The following is a 15763-nucleotide window of genomic DNA, read 5'->3' on the forward strand; positions in this document are numbered from 1 at the left end:
TTATTAATATTATTTGTGGATTCTAATCTTGGCTCCACCACCTATCAGCTGTGTGACTTTGGGCAAGTCACTTAACTTCTCTTCACCTCATTTACCTCATCTGTAAAATGGGGATTAATACTGTGAGCCCCATGGGGGACAACGTGATTACCTTGTATCTATCCCAGTGCTTAGAACGGTGCTTGGCACATAGTAAGCGCTTTACAAATACTATCATTATTGTTATTATTTGGACATGGTAAGCTCTCAAAACATACAACTGATTGATTTTTGATTGATTGGTTGTGTCAAATCAGACTCAGGACCTAATCAGTGGTCCCTGACTTGACCAAACATCTTTCTCCAGGCCTCAAATCAATCAATCTGTGCTATTTATTGATCCTCTGCAAAACACAAAGTTCTAAGTCCTTAGAAAAATACTTTGGAAGTAAAACACAGGTTCCCTGCCTTCAAAGAGTTTACAATCTAATGGGGGTAATCCAGACTGAAATCATCCACACTGAGTGGGAGCAGGTAGACTAATAATAATAATAACAAAAATGGCATTTATTAAATGCTTACTATGTGCAAAGCACTGTTCTAAGTGCTGGGGAGGTTACAAGGTGATCAGGTTGTCCCACGGGGGGCTCACAGTCTTAATCCCCATTTTACAGATGAGGGAACTGTGGCTCAGAGAAGTTAAATGACTTGCTCAAAGTCACACAGCTGACGGTTGGCGGAGCAGGGATTTGAACCCATGACCTCTGACTCCAAAGCCCATATTCCTTCCACTGAGCCACGCTGCTTCTCGGTGACGCTGCTGCATCAGGACCTAGGTCCTGACGTTATTTATCGGTTGCCTATTATATGCAGAAAATTGGGCTAAGACCTGGAAGAGAATGGACTTATTAGACACAATCCTGTCCCCTAGGAGTTTACAATCTAGAGGGAGGAGACAGGCACAAAATTATTACAGGCTGAAAAATGATCATGGAAAGATAAACACTTAAATGACAGAGGAAGCAAGTCTAGATTGTAAAGTGATACAAGTGGTTGTGAGTGCGTAAATACAGCGAAAGTAGTGTAAAAGTAAAAATCCATCCCTCCATTAGCTCAATCTGCCATGCCGTCCTCCAACCCAGTTGGTACTGCCACCGGCCTGGCATCTGCCTACTGTTCTTTCTCTTCTTCCTTTCATCTCAGCACTAGCATCTCTGCTATTTGGAGGTGGTGGTTCCTGCTGAGGTTTTTCTCTTTGGATTTTTATAACCATAACCAGATTATTTCAGAGTTATATAGAAGCACAGATGACAGCCGTAGAAGACATCGGGCAGCCACCAGAAGTGGTCACTTCAAGATGGCCATCTCACTGGTCACTCCGTGGCCTATGACAGGAGTAAAATAAGCAGGGCAGGTCTTCGGAAAGGAGCCAAGCATTGGGTGGAAGATCCTGAAATGTGGTCTTTCTGCTTTCCTCAGGGAGACTCAGTCTCTTTGCCATCCCCACGAATCTGAGGAGACCCAAAGGAACCGTACCCCTTAATCAATCAATCAATCATACTGATTGATCTCTTACTGTAGGCAGAGCACTGTACTAAGCACTTGGGACAGTACAGTATGATGGAATTGGTAGAAACATTCCTTCCCACAACGAGCTTGCAGTCCTGAGTGGGAGACAGCTATAAATAAATGAATTATGGATCATACCTGGAGAGTTTCCAGTCCTCTACCAGTCTCGGCTATGGGAGGGAGAGTCAAGCAGAGGCCTATCCATTCCATTCCTAGCTTGGGCAGTGGCTAGAGAGTGGAAGGCAATATGCTGCAAGTCAAAACTCATCTGTGCTGGGCAGCAGCAGTAAGGGAGAGATTTGAGGGCGGAGACTCAGGTTTACTGCATGGAAGGAGGCAATGGTAAACCACTTCTGTATTATTACCAAAAAAACTCTATGGGTACACTACCAGAACGATTGCAGATGGAGGTGGGGTGTTCCGGGAGAGACGTTTCCATGGCGTCGCTGTGGGTTGGACATGGGTCAACAGCATAAGACAAAAATAACATAAGTACTGCGGTCTGAGGGAGGGGCGAATAAAAGGTGAAAATCCAAGGGCAAGGGTGACACAGAAGGGAGTGGGAGAAGAGGAAATGAGGGCTTAGTTGGGGAAGCCCTCTTGGAGGAGGTGTGCTTTTCATAAAGTTTTGAAGATGGGGATAGTTACCGTCTGTCGGGTATGAAGAGTGAGGGTATTCCAGGCCAGAGTCAGGATGTGTGTGGGTGTGAGGTAAGCAGCGAGATAGACAAGATTGAGGTACAATGAGTAGGATTCATTCATTCATTCAATCGTATTTATTGAGTGCTTACTGTGTGCAGAGCACTGTGCTTAGCGCTTGGGAAGTACAAGTTGGCAACATATAGAGATGGTCCCTACCCAACAGCAGGCTCACAGTCTAGAAGGGGGAGACAGACAACAAAACAAAACATATTAACCAAATAAAATATGTAGAATAAATATGTACAAATAAAATACATAAATAAATAGAATAATAAATACGTACAAATATATATACATATATACAGGTGCTGTGGGGAGGGGAAGGAGGTAAGGCGGGAGGATGGGGAGGGGGAGGAGGGGGAGAGGAAGGAGGGGGCTCAGTGTGGGAAGGCCTCCTGGAGGAGGTGAGCTCTCAGTAGGGCTTTGAAGGGAGGAAGAGAGCTAGCTTGGAGAATGTGAGGAGGGAGGGCATTGGATGACATTAGAGGAGCAAAGTGTTTGAGCAGGACTGTTGTAGAAAATCATGGAGGTAAGGTAGGAGAAGCCAGGGTGATTGAACACTTTAGAACCAAAAACTTTAGTTTCTGTTTGATGCAAAGGTGGATGGGCAATCACTGGACATTCCTGAGGAGTTGGGAAACATACATGAAACAGTTTTGTAAAAAAATGATCCGGCAAACAGAGGGAATTGTTGACTGGAATGGGGAGAGACAGAAGGCAGGGAAGTCAGCAAGGAGGCTGATGCAGTATCAAGGCAGGATAGGCTAAATGCTTGGATTAAGGAGGTAGCAGTTTGGATGAAATGAAAAGGACTCTTACACTATAAGCACTTTGAAACACCACCCCAGCCCCACAGCAGTTTATACAATTTGAAGCAGCATGGCTCAGTGGAAAGGGCCCGGGCTTTGGAGTCAGAGGTCACGGGTTCAAATCCCTACTCCGCCAATTGTCAGCTGTGTGACTTTGGGCAAGTCACTTTCATTCATTCATTCATTCATTCAATTGTATTTATTGAGCACTTACTGTGTGCAGAGCACTGTACTAAGTCCTTGGGAAGTACATGTTGGCAACATATAGAGCCGGTCCCTACCCAACAGAGGGCTCACAGTCTAGAAGGGGGAGACAGAAAACAAAACAAAACATATTAACAAGATAAAATCAATAGAATAAATATGTACAAATAAAATAAATAAATAAATAAATAAATAGAGGAATAAATACGTACAAACATATATACTTCACTTCTCTGGGCCTCAGTTACCTCATCTGTAAAATGGGGATTAAGACTGTGAACCCCAAGGGACAACCTGATCACCTTGTATCCCCCGTGCTTAGAACAGTGCTTTGCACATAGTCAGCGCTTAATAAACGCCATCATTATTATTATTATCATCCTTTCTTTCATGTTTGCCTTTTGCAAGCATATAATAAAGTCATCAGATTCAATCTGATTGATTCAGGGACTTTCAAAATTACTCAAAGCGTGCCAGAGTACTAGAAGTGTAGTCCTACTACTTGCTTCCAGATCCCTTGTTGCATCCTCAAGCTGTGTTGTATAGGTCAAGGGAGAGGGCCTTATTATAAAAAAGGTCAGGCTGGGCACCTTTTATTCTGACAGGACTGGCCTTATCACAGGGAAATAGCCTTGGGATCTTGATAAACTTCTCAGGCCAGACAAACTTGTTTAGTCGCTGCCAGAGCTCCCGTTTGCCGAGGGTGACAAATTCTTCCGTCAGATCTACAAATAGAGTAAAGAAATCTCGCCGTTGCTCACTGCACTTCAGCAGCAGACTACAATATCCGTTACGCTCTTCCAAACGTAGTGTAGTGCTCTGAACTCAGTAGGCACTCAATATATGTCACTGTTCAATAGATTGATTGATGGCACCTGTCTTGGACTGCTAGCCTCATGTGGGATGTGGACTGGGCCTATCTTGATGTAGGCTCCCAAAGGGGAGGATTCATATCTACCAACTGAATTGTACTGCACAAAGTAAGGTACTCAGTAAATGCTATTGACTCATCATTTTGTAGTCACTTCGTCTGTAAAATGGAGATTAAAAGTGTGAGCCCCACGTGGGACATCCTGATTACCCGGTATCTATCCCAGAACTTAGAACAGTGCTCGGCTCACAGTAAGAACTAAACAAATACCATTGTTATCATTATTATCATTATTATTGTTATTATTATCTATATGAGTGCTTAGTAGTCAACCAGTCAATTGTATTTGTTGAGCGCTTATTGTGTGTACAGTACTGAACTATGCACTTGGGAGAGTACAATACAATAGACACATTCCCTGCCCACACGAGCTTACAGTCTAGAGGGGGAGACAGACATCAATATATACAAATTATCGATTTATACAGAAGCGCTGTGGGGGTAGGAGTGGATGAATAAAGGGATCGAGTCAGGGTGATATAGAGAGGACTGGGAGAAGAGGAAAGGAGGGAATAATTGGCACATAGTAAGTGTTTAACAAAAACCAATTATTATGGTTCAAACAAAGATTAATCAATCAATGGATACTTATTAAGTGCTTAGTGTGTTCAGAGCACCATACTCAGAGCTTGGGAGAACATAATACAATAGAGTTGGTAGACATGATTCCGTCTCTCAAGTAGTTTACAATCTAGTGCAGGGGGGTGTTGATTGATTGATTGATAGGCCATCGCTCATGATAATAATAATGATAATAGTACTTGTTAAGCACTTTCTATGTGCCAAGCAATATTATAAGTACTGGGGTACATACAAGTTGAGCAGGTTGGACACAGTCCCTGATCCACATGGGGCTCACACTTTACAGATGAGGTAACTGAGGCCCAGAGAAGTGAAGTAATAATAATAATAATAATCATAGTATTTGTTAAGCACTTACTATGTGCCAAGCACTGTACTGAGCGCTGGGGTGGATACAAGCAAATCGGGTTGGACACAGGCCCTACCCACATAGGGTTCACAGTCTTACGGTGACTTGGCAATCAATCAAGAGAAGCAGCATGGGTCAGTGGAAAGAGCACGGGCTTTAGAGTCAGAGGTCATGGGTTCAAATCCCAGCTCCGCCAATTGTCAGCTGTGTGACTTTGGGCAAGTCCCTTAACTTCTCTGTGCCTCAGTTACCTCACTGTAAAATGGGGATTAAGACTGTGAGCCCCCCATGGAACGACCTGATCACCTTGTAACCTCCCCAGCACTTAGAACAGTGCTTTGCACATAGTAAGCGCTTAATACATGCCATCATTTAATTTTTAACTCTTCCTTTTACAATATTTGGTAAGTGTTTGCTACATGCCAGGCACTTTTCTAAGCACCAGGGTGCATGCAAGGTAATTGAGTGGTACACAATCCCTGCCCCACACAGGGCTCAAAGTCCATTGATTGATTGATCATTGTTTGAACTATAATCATTGGTTTTTGTTAAACACTTACTATGTGCAGCCTGATCACCTTGTACCTCCCCAGCACTTAGAACAGTGCTTTGCACGTAGTAAGCACTTAATAAATGCCATTATTATTATTATTATTATTATTATTATTGTCCCAGGTCACCTAGGCGACACATGGCGGACCCAGAATTAGAAGCCAGTCCTTCTGACAGCCAAGCCCATGCTGTATCCACTAAGCCACACAGTCACTTGACACTCAACAAAACCCACCAAAGCCACGTGAGCTCCTTACCTGCTATTAGATCGAAACCCCAGGAGCAGCTGTAGTGTGTCGTGAGGGGTTCACACACTTCAGCCCAACGGGGTCGTCGATGTGTCTCGCCCTTAATGGGGGATCGGGACGGCAATGTGGGCTTCAGAACCAAAGATTTGACGGGGGATCACTCCCCTTAGCAGGGTCTGGTTTCTTCTTTCCTGTCTGATGTGGGCATGCTCACGCCCATGCCACTAATTAAAGCCGATCTCAGGGGACGGGGCTAGATATGCCCAGAGATGATAGAGGAGTAAGCAGGCAACAGCTTGGGGATGCTGTGTTCTCTAGGAAACCAACCTGAGGGAATCGGATAGCAGAGCTGAGGATAAAATATTTATTCCAAAAAATGATCTCTCCCGAGTTTAGAATTGCAGCTTGAAGAAGAATGTTAAAGGCTAACCTATCAACAGGGGAAAGTTATTTTGAGGATTTGCTGTGTGAGGTTCTCTTCTGATCATTCCTTGGCCCCCGGCTCCCGGCTGTTTTACAAGTTGGACAAGCATTTAGTACAGTAGTCTGCACACAGTAAATGCTCAGTAAATACAGCTGATTGGTTGAAGTTAGTCATTTGTTGTTTAAGGTTGTTTAAAGATTGATTGATTGCCTCTTCCCTTGGATTCCTTCTTAGGTTTCCCAATTACCCTCTAAGCAAGGATGTCTCCATTTCACAGATTAGGGGATTGATATCCAGATGTCAAATAGCTTTCCTAGGCCCCAAATGGAGCCAAACAGAAAAGAGTCAGCGCACAGACTGAGGTAGTAAGGGTACCTCCTATATGCAAGGCACTGGAGTCACTACAAATATATAATAATAATAATAATGATAATAATAATTATGGTATTTGTTGAGGCTTGTCATGTGTCAGGGACTGTTCTAAGTTCTGGGGTAGATAAAGGGAACTGGGTTGGACACAGTCCCTGTCACACAAGGGGCTTCATAGTCTTAATCCCCGTTTTACAGTAGCGGGAACTGAAGCCCAGAGAAGTAAAGTGATTTGCCCAAGGTCACACAGCAGATAAGTGGCAGATCAGAATTAGAACCCAGGTCCTTATAACTCCCAGGCCCATGCTCTATCCACAAAGCCAAGCTGCTTTCCTATATATCAAACGGACACAGTCCCTGTCAATTCAATTCAATTCAATCGTGTTTATTGAGCACTTACTATGTGCAGAGCACTGTACTAAATGCTTGGGAAGTACAAGTTGGCAACATATAGAGACGGTCCCTACCCAACAGCGGGCTCACAGTCTAGAAGAAAAGATTCATGGTGTCCTGTGTTTTTTATGGTATTTGTTAAGTGCTTATTGTGGGCCAGGTATTGTACTAAGCACTGAGGTAGATTCAAGGTAATCAGGTTGGACACAGTCCATGTCCCACATAGGTCTCACTATATTAATTCCCATTTTACGGATGAGGTAACTGAGGCACAGAGAAGGAAACTGGCTTGCCCAAGGCCTCGCAGTCAGTCGTATTTATTGAGTGGTTATTGTGTGCAGAGCCCTGTATGAAGCTCCTGGGGGGTACGGTATAACCAACACATTCCCTACCCATTCAGCAAACAAGTGGCACAGCCAGGATTAGAACCCAGGTCCTTCTGACTCCCCATTGATTCAGTTGTATTTATTGAGTGCTTACTGTATGCAAAGCACTATACTAAGGGCTTAGCAGAGGACAATATAGCAATAAACAAACACCTTCCCTGCACATTAGGTCATGCTGCACCCCCTCTCCATCCCCCCATCTTACCTCCTTTCCTTCCCCACAGCACCTGTATATATGTATATATGCTTGTACATATTTATTACTCTATTTATTTATTTATTTTACTTGTCCATATCTATTCTATTTATTTTATTTTGTTAGTATGATTGGTTTTGTTCTCTGTCTCCCCCTTTTAGATTGTGAGCCCACTGTTGGGTAGGGACTGTCTCTACATGTTGCCAACTTGTACTTCCCAAGCGCTTAGTACAGTGCTCTGCACACAGTAAGCGCTCAATAAATACGATTGATGATGATGATGATGATGCTTGGGGAAGAAGCAAGCCCAGAACCTTGGATTTTGGGGCACTCTGAGTTTGCACACAGTAAGTACTCAATAAATACGATTGATTGATTGAGTAATTGATCGATCAGTCCCCATCCACTCACTTCCAGCCAGGGAATGGGGCTTCTTGTTCACGTCGTCCCGCAGCACTGGGGAAGGCTGAGGACGCAACCATGGATTTCTGGACAGTCTCAAAATTGGAAAGGTCTAACTCTGCCACGCTGGAGAAGGGGCTGCTGGCAGCCTGGATGTGTGGAGCTGGGTGGTCTCGCTCTGGGCTGGTGGGCCTCCGGCTCCTGTTTTGACAGATCAATCAAACAATGGCATTATTGAGTATTTACTGTGTGCAGAGCACTGTATTAAATGCTTGGTAAAGTACAATGCAATAGAGTTGTACAGCACAATACAATTGAGTTATTAGACACAATCGCTGTCAAAAAGAATCTCAAAGTCTGAAAGGGGGGGGCAGTCTTTCAGATAAATTACAGATAGAAACAACAGTGTAAGAACATGTCCATTAAGTGCTGTGGGGCTGAGGGTAGGGGAATATCAAGGCTTAAAATAATAATGGTATTTGTTAAGTGCTTACTATGTGTGAAGCACTGTTCATTCATTCATTCATTCATTCATTGAGCACTTACTGTGTGCACAGCACTGTACTAAGCGCTTGGGAAGTACAAGTTGGCAACATATAGAGACGGTCCCTACTCAACAGTAGGCTCACAGTCTAGAAGGGGGAGACAGACAACAAAACAAAACATATTAACAGAATAAAATAAATAGAATAAATATGTACAAGTAATATAAATAAATAAATAGAGTAATAAATACGTACAAACATATATACATATATACAGGTTCTAAGCGCTGTGGGGATACGAGGTGATCAGGTTGTCCCATGTGGGGCTCACAGTCTTAATCCCCATTTTACAGATGAGGTAACTGAGGCACAGAGGAGTTTAGTGACTTGCCCAAAGTCACACAGCTGACAAGTGGCAGAGTGGGGATTAGAACCCATGACCTCTGACTCCCAAGCCCGTGCTCTTTCCACTGAGCCACACTGCTTAAAAGGTACAGATCCAAGTACAGCGCATAATGTGGAAGGGATGGAGGAGAGGGGAAATGAGGACTTGGACAGGGAAGGCCACTGGGAGGAGCTGAGATTTTTAGGAGGATTTGGGGAGGAAAGGGGAGGGAATTCCAGGCCAGAGGGAAGACATGGACCAGAGGACAAACCAGCTTACCTCCCTTCCACCAAGTCCTGGCTTCAGTCAAGTGGAGGAGGGGAGGTGCTGGTCCTGTCCAGTGGCTCAGACATCTTCAGGCCATAGTCACTTGTTCAGACTGATCATTGTTCTCAGAGGAATGCTTTCAAAAGTCATGCGAGAAACTGATACCGTGTGAATTTTTCAGTTCAGGACAATACCAAGGTCCAGGCCCGTCTTTGGAAGATATGCGGAGGAGTTTTCAATGCCCATCTGTTGACAAAAATGGTAAGTGTGCCCAGAATGCAACTCTGCTAGAAGGAGGGAAACGGACAACAGGCCACCTCTGTGGGGGCTGCAGAGCTGGGGAAACCGGCCTGTTGAGAGCCCCCTTAACGATGTAAACCGGTGGAAACTGATTACAGCAGACTTTCCAGGGGCTGAGGTCTGCAGCTAAGTGTTGAGAGTGCCCAGTGGGAGAACTGATAAATCAATGAGTCAATCAATCAAAGGTATTTACTGAGTGCTTACTGTTTGCAGGGCAAGTGCTTGGCAGAGGACAACACAATAGAGATGACAGGGTCCCTGACTAAACCTTCATTTTCCCCGTTTTCCCTGCCTTCTCCCTCCTCTTCTATGCACATGGACCTGTAGCCCCTAAACACTTTGGTTATTTTCATTTTGAGGGAATCAGTGCCCACCTACTGACAAAAACAGCAAAGGTACTCGGAATTCAACTCTAGTAAAAAGAGGGAAAGGGTCATCTCTAGCAACACAGCACTGATGCACACAACTATCTGTAATTTATTTTAATGTCTGTCTCCCTCCTATGAGAAGACAGACCCAAACCCTTCCCTGCCCCTGTCTTTCCCATCACTGTAGACAATACCATTATCTTCCCAACTTCACAAGCCCATAACCTTGGTATTGTCCTCGATTCATCTCTCTCATAGGACCCACATATTCAACCTGTCACAAAATCCTGTTGGTTTCACCTGTACAGCATCACTAAAATCTTTCCATCCAAACTGCTGCCACCTTGATCCAAGCACACTGCTGCTCTGGACTGTAAGCTCCATGTGGGCAGCAAATGTACTCACTAACTCTATTGTCTTGTACTGTCCCAAGGGCTTTGTAAAATGTTCTGCACAGAGCAAGTGCTCAATAAATACCACTGCTGGATTGACTGATTAATTTCCAAGCACTGCTACAAGATAATCAAGCCAGACACCATCCCTGGCCCACATGGGGCTCACAGTCTAACTAGGAGAGAGAACAGGTATTGAATCCCTATTTTACACAGGAAAGTTAAAATGACATAGCCAAGGTGACGCTGCAGGTCGGCAGCCCAGGCCTGTGCTCTTTCTTCTAGGTCAGTCAGTCAGTCCGTCTATCATATTTATTGAGTGCCTGGCACTGTAATAAGCACTTGGGAGAGTACAATATAACAAAATAACAGACACATTCCTTGCCCACAGTCTAGAGCTTACAGTCTAGAAGGGGAGGCATTAATTTAAGTAAATAAAACGGCAGATAAAGATAAGTGCTGTGGGACTGGGAGGGGGGATGAAAAACAGGAGCAAGTAAGGGTGATACAAAAGGGAGTGGGAGAAGAAGAAAGGAGGGCTTAGTCAGGAAAGGCCTCTTGGAGGAGATGTGCCTTCAATAAGGCTTTAAAGTTGGAGAGAGTAATTGTCTGGTCAAGGTCAAGCTGCTTCTTACCTCCTCCTGCTGCACACTACATCTCCTGCTCCTCACATCCTCCTGCAGCCTTATGCTGTGATGGCCACAAAAAATATAATTACGGCATTTGTTAAGCCCCCCTACTATGTGTCGGACACTGTACCAAGCACTGGGGTAGATAGAAGGAAATCAGGTTGGACACAGTCCCTGTCCCACATGAGGCTCACAGTCTCAATCCCCATTTTACAGATGAAGGAAGTGAGGCACAGGGAAGTGAAGTGACTAGCCCAAGGCCACACAGCAGACAAGTGGTGAAGCCGGGACTAGAACCCATGACCTTTGGATTCTTAGGCCTATGCTTTATCCATTATGCTATGCTGCTTCTCCAGTGTCCAAGGGCTTCCTCCCCATGGACCCTGCTGCTCTTTCCCCTGTCCACCTCCCAAGTTCTTCAGTCAGCCGGATCCTGAGCCTCAAGAGCCCAGTGGACACACGGTAGGGACAAGAAGGTTGACACGACATAGTCCTTCACTATGGGGTCCTGATAGCTTTCATGTCAGAGAAGCAGCATGGCTCATTGTAAAGAGCACAGGCTTTGGAGTCAGAGGTCATGGGTTCAAACCCCAGCTCCGCCAATTGTCAGCTGTGTGACTTTGGGAAAGTCACTTAACTTCTCTGTGTCTCAGTTCCCTCATCTGTAAAATGGGGATTAAGACTGTGAGCCCCCCGTGGGGCAACCTGATCACCTTGTAACCTCCCCATCGCTTAGAACAGTGCTTTGCACAGAGTAAGCTCTTAATAAATGCCGTTATTATTATTATGTCAGAATAAAGGGCTAGCACTACCCCCAAGTTCTCGGTCTCCAGGCTGCAGGTCGGAGCCTGAGTTGTTGTCAGCAGACGCGATGGAAGCCTGATGTCCTTCCTGTCTACTTTATGTGCTGTTTAAGGGATTTTGACAGAGACCCTATTATGAAAATAAATATTCCCTTCCAGCTGCACATTTCTGGATGTCTTGATGAAAATTTAGATGGCCGGATTGGATGGGGAAATTCAGTGCTCCGAGAAAGGGCAGCAAAGCAGCGATAACTGCTGACATACAGTCCAGCTCTACTAGAGCCAATGCTGGGGATTTACTCTTTGGATTGGAAATGCAGTGACTGGAAAACACAGTTGTCTGGGCCATAGGTTGCCAAAAGCAGTTAAAACATGATCCTTAGGGGCAGGACATCAGTGAGTAGCCAAAGGACATGACTGAGTCTAATAGAAAAAACTAATTTCACTGGTGGTAACAGTAGTAGTAGTCTGCTAGGTGACCTTGGGCAAATCACTTTGCTCTGGGCCTCAGTTATCTCATCTGTAAAATTGGGATAAAGACTGTGAGCCCCGTGTGGGACAGAGACTGTGTCCAACCTGATTACCTTGGATCTATCCCAGTGCTTAGAACAGTGCTTGGCACACAGTAACTACTTACCAAATACCATAATTAATAGCCTTAGAAGGCATATTAGGAGTAGTATCTATCAAGTATCCATTTATGTGATGCACTGTACTCACCCACTGGGAAGCATAAAGTAATCAATTGATCAGTCGTATTTATTGAGCACTATCAATCAATGGTGTTTATTGCCTATTTACTATATGCGGAGCACTGTATTAACAATCAATCAATCAATCAATCATTTGTACTTATTGAGCACTTACTGTGTGCAGAGCACTGTACTAAGCGCTTGGGAAGTACAAGTTGGCAACATATAGGGACAGTCCCTACCCAACAGTGGGCTCACAGTCTAAAAGGGGGAGACAGAGAACAAAACCAAACATACTAACAAAATAAAATAAATAGAATAGATATGTACAAGTAAAATAAATAAATAAATAGAGTAATAAATGTGTACAAAAATATATACATATATACAGGTGCTGTGGGGAAGGGAAGGAGGTAAGATGGGAGGGATGGAGAGGGGGCACCGTAATAAGCGATTGGAAAGTACAATTCGGTAACAGAGGGAGACAATCCCTACCCAACAACAGGCCCGCAGTCTAGAATGGGGAAACAGACAACAAAACAGGTAGACAGGCATCAGTAGAAATAAATAGAATTATAGCTGTTGTACTTCGGAGAGTATAATTAATTGAGTTCATAGTGACCTCTGTCCACAAGGAGCTTATGGTCTATAGGGAACTTCATTCATTCATTCAAGCATATTTATTATGTGCTTACTGGGAGCAGAGCACTGTGTTAAGTGCTTGGGAAAGTACAGTACAACAATAAATAGTTACAATCCCTGCCCACAACGAGCTCACAGTCTAGAACTTGCCGTATAAGAATAATAAAAATAATAATGATGGCATCTGTTAAGCGCCTATGTGCAAAGCCCTGTTCTAAGCACTGAGGAGGTTACAAGGTGATCAGGTTGTCCCAAGGGTGGCTCACAATCTTAATCCCCATTTTACAGATGAGGTAACTGAGGTTCAGAGAAGTTAAGTGATTTGCCCAAAGTCACTCAGCAGATAAGTGGCAGAGCTGGGACTAGAACCCATGACCTCTGACTCCCAAGCCTGTGCTCTTTCCACTAAGCTAAGGTGTTTTTCTACTCTGCACATAGTAAGCATTCAATAGATGTTATGGATTGATTGATTGACCTGCAAAATGTGGATGATAACCCCAGCCTTCCTTACCTCAATGGAAAGTCATGAGGGCAAAAATGTGATAAGTAATGTTTCAGGGCTTTGGAAAATGAAAAGGGCTCTGCATAGTCAAAGCATGAAGTCCCTATCGCCTTCCTTAGTGGAAAGTTTTGGCAAGTAAACACCCCACAATTTGACCCAATTAACAAATGGAGGATTTGTGTTTCTCTGGAATCTGGCTTTGAGTTCTCTGATGTGAGTACGGAGAAGCAGTGTGACTCAGTGGAAAGAGCACGGGCTTTGGAGTCAGAGGTCACGGGTTCAAATCCTGGCTCCACCAATTGTCAGCTGTGACTTTGGGCAAGTCATTTAACTTCTCTGTGCCTCAGTTACCTCATCTGTAAAATGGAGATTAAGACCGTGAGCCCCCCCCCGTGGGACAACCTGATCACCTTGTAACTTTCCCAGTGCTTAGAACAGTGCCTTGCACATAGTAAGCGCTTAATAAATGCCATTATTATTATTATTATTATTATGAGTATTAACATTGAAAAAACTCTATTTTTGCTCCTGCGCTGTTCTTCAACAGCTGTTACCGGAGTCTCATGTACAGGGAGCAGAAAGATGTCCTCCAAGCAACTACTTGTCTCAGAAAATATATCCTCCTCTTACCACCTGGTAGTGGCCAGAAAGGGAAAAGTGGTGTTTTGGGGTTGTGAGAAAGTTGCTACTAAAAGTTGAATTTCTCCTTTTCTCTTGCAGGCTATGTGTCTGATCCCCTGAGTACCATGCGTTTTCATTCCTGCAGTAGCAGTGGCAGCTTTGAAGACAGCAGCTGACAGTGAAGCACATCTACCTGAGGAAAGCATCCCCCACGACTGACAGCGAGCACCCTAACCATGTCAGACTTGCTTCCAATTAGACTAGGTTGGCCCAGAAGATCTTTAAATTGGCTTGTTTGCTTACCCATTCCATTCCTTTACTGCGATAAATCAAGATTTCAGTTGGAGCCCAAAAGCTCCACGCAAAAGTGCTTAAGTGAGAATCGGTTTGAGGGATAGTTTTAATTTCCTAAACCCAGTTATTAGATTCATTACTGGAGACTGTGGTTCGACAGACTTTTCAGGAAAAAAGCTAGCATTCTGCCAGGCTGCACTGTGCTCTCTCAGACTGAATTATATAGACATTTGGGTCTGAGAGTTATATGTTTGGTTTCCAGGGATATTGCTCGATATTTTTTTTTCCTTGAATTATATGGTTTCAGCTTTAGGGTTCAGAGATTAAATCTTGTTTGCTAGAATTCAGATTACGTACATGTACTGCATTTCATTGACAAACTTCCGTCGATGCATGTTATTATTAGAGATGTATGACTAAAAACAGGGTGGGTTCATAGGCCACACAAAGCCATTTTTTGTCCTTATTTCAGCCTCCTGCTGAGCACTGGAGGAGGGGAGGTCTGCGGGGGGGAGTGAGGGAGGGGAAATATCTACATGGGCTGGCTCCTACCACCTCCCTGCCTGTCAACAAACAAACACTCTTGGACCAGGCTGTGGTCTGCCTCATTTCCAGAAACAAACTGCTTATGTAAATCCTCCAGATAAACACCCAAGAGCGAATCTTTCCCTCTAGAGTGAGTGGATCCCTCACCTGAGCTTTCTGGTACTCTGCACATAGTAAGCGCTCAAGAAATATCATTGCTTGATTAATCGATAATGCCATTTCCAGCTTCTTGAACTTAGTCCAACTATATGGGCCCAAGCTGCCCCATCCCTTCGTGGAGACGGATAGCCGGATCCCCAGAAGAAAAGTGACTATGTTAGTGAAATTCTCAGCCCTCCCAAACCAAGCTCAGAGGCTTTGGAAACAAGGAGGAGGAAGGAAGAGTGGAGGAAGTGAGACTGGCTTGGACAAATTAGCTCTAACCTTCCTCCCACTGGAGTATGGGAAACCATATTGACCCAAAAGGGCTTACAAGGTTTAAGTGCTTGGATGTTGTTGGAGTTATACCTCCTCTCTCCTCCCTTCCCTTTCACTTTTCCCTTTCTTCTACCCCACCAACACAAATTCTGCTCCAACACTTTTCAGCACAAGCAAGGTTTCAGAAAAGGGGCTTTCAATTTGGCGGCAGTATTCGCTAAAAACTAACAGCTCTCTGGGCCTTTCTTTTAATAATAATAATAATCATCATCATCATCATCAATCGTATTTATTGAGCGCTTACTATGTGCAGAGCACTGTACTA

At 44.2% G+C, this 15763-nt stretch overlaps 1 protein-coding gene across 1 annotated transcript in view; it reads left to right on the forward strand.

Annotated features, from left to right (window-relative positions):
• LOC119926741 (serine/threonine-protein kinase TNNI3K) overlaps positions 1-14782 on the forward strand; it is a 413409-nt gene extending 398627 nt beyond the window's left edge. Inside the window, exons 24-25 of the mRNA XM_038745086.1 lie at positions 9414-9493; positions 14281-14782. Coding sequence (XP_038601014.1) covers positions 9414-9493; positions 14281-14357 — 157 coding nt within the window. The 3' untranslated portion in view covers positions 14358-14782. The remainder of the gene's footprint in view (positions 1-9413; positions 9494-14280) is intronic.
• Positions 14783-15763: the final 981 nt, after the last annotated feature.

The sequence above is a fragment of the Tachyglossus aculeatus genome, chromosome 4, assembly GCF_015852505.1.
Source record: "Tachyglossus aculeatus isolate mTacAcu1 chromosome 4, mTacAcu1.pri, whole genome shotgun sequence".
Taxonomy (NCBI): Eukaryota; Metazoa; Chordata; class Mammalia; order Monotremata; family Tachyglossidae; genus Tachyglossus; species Tachyglossus aculeatus.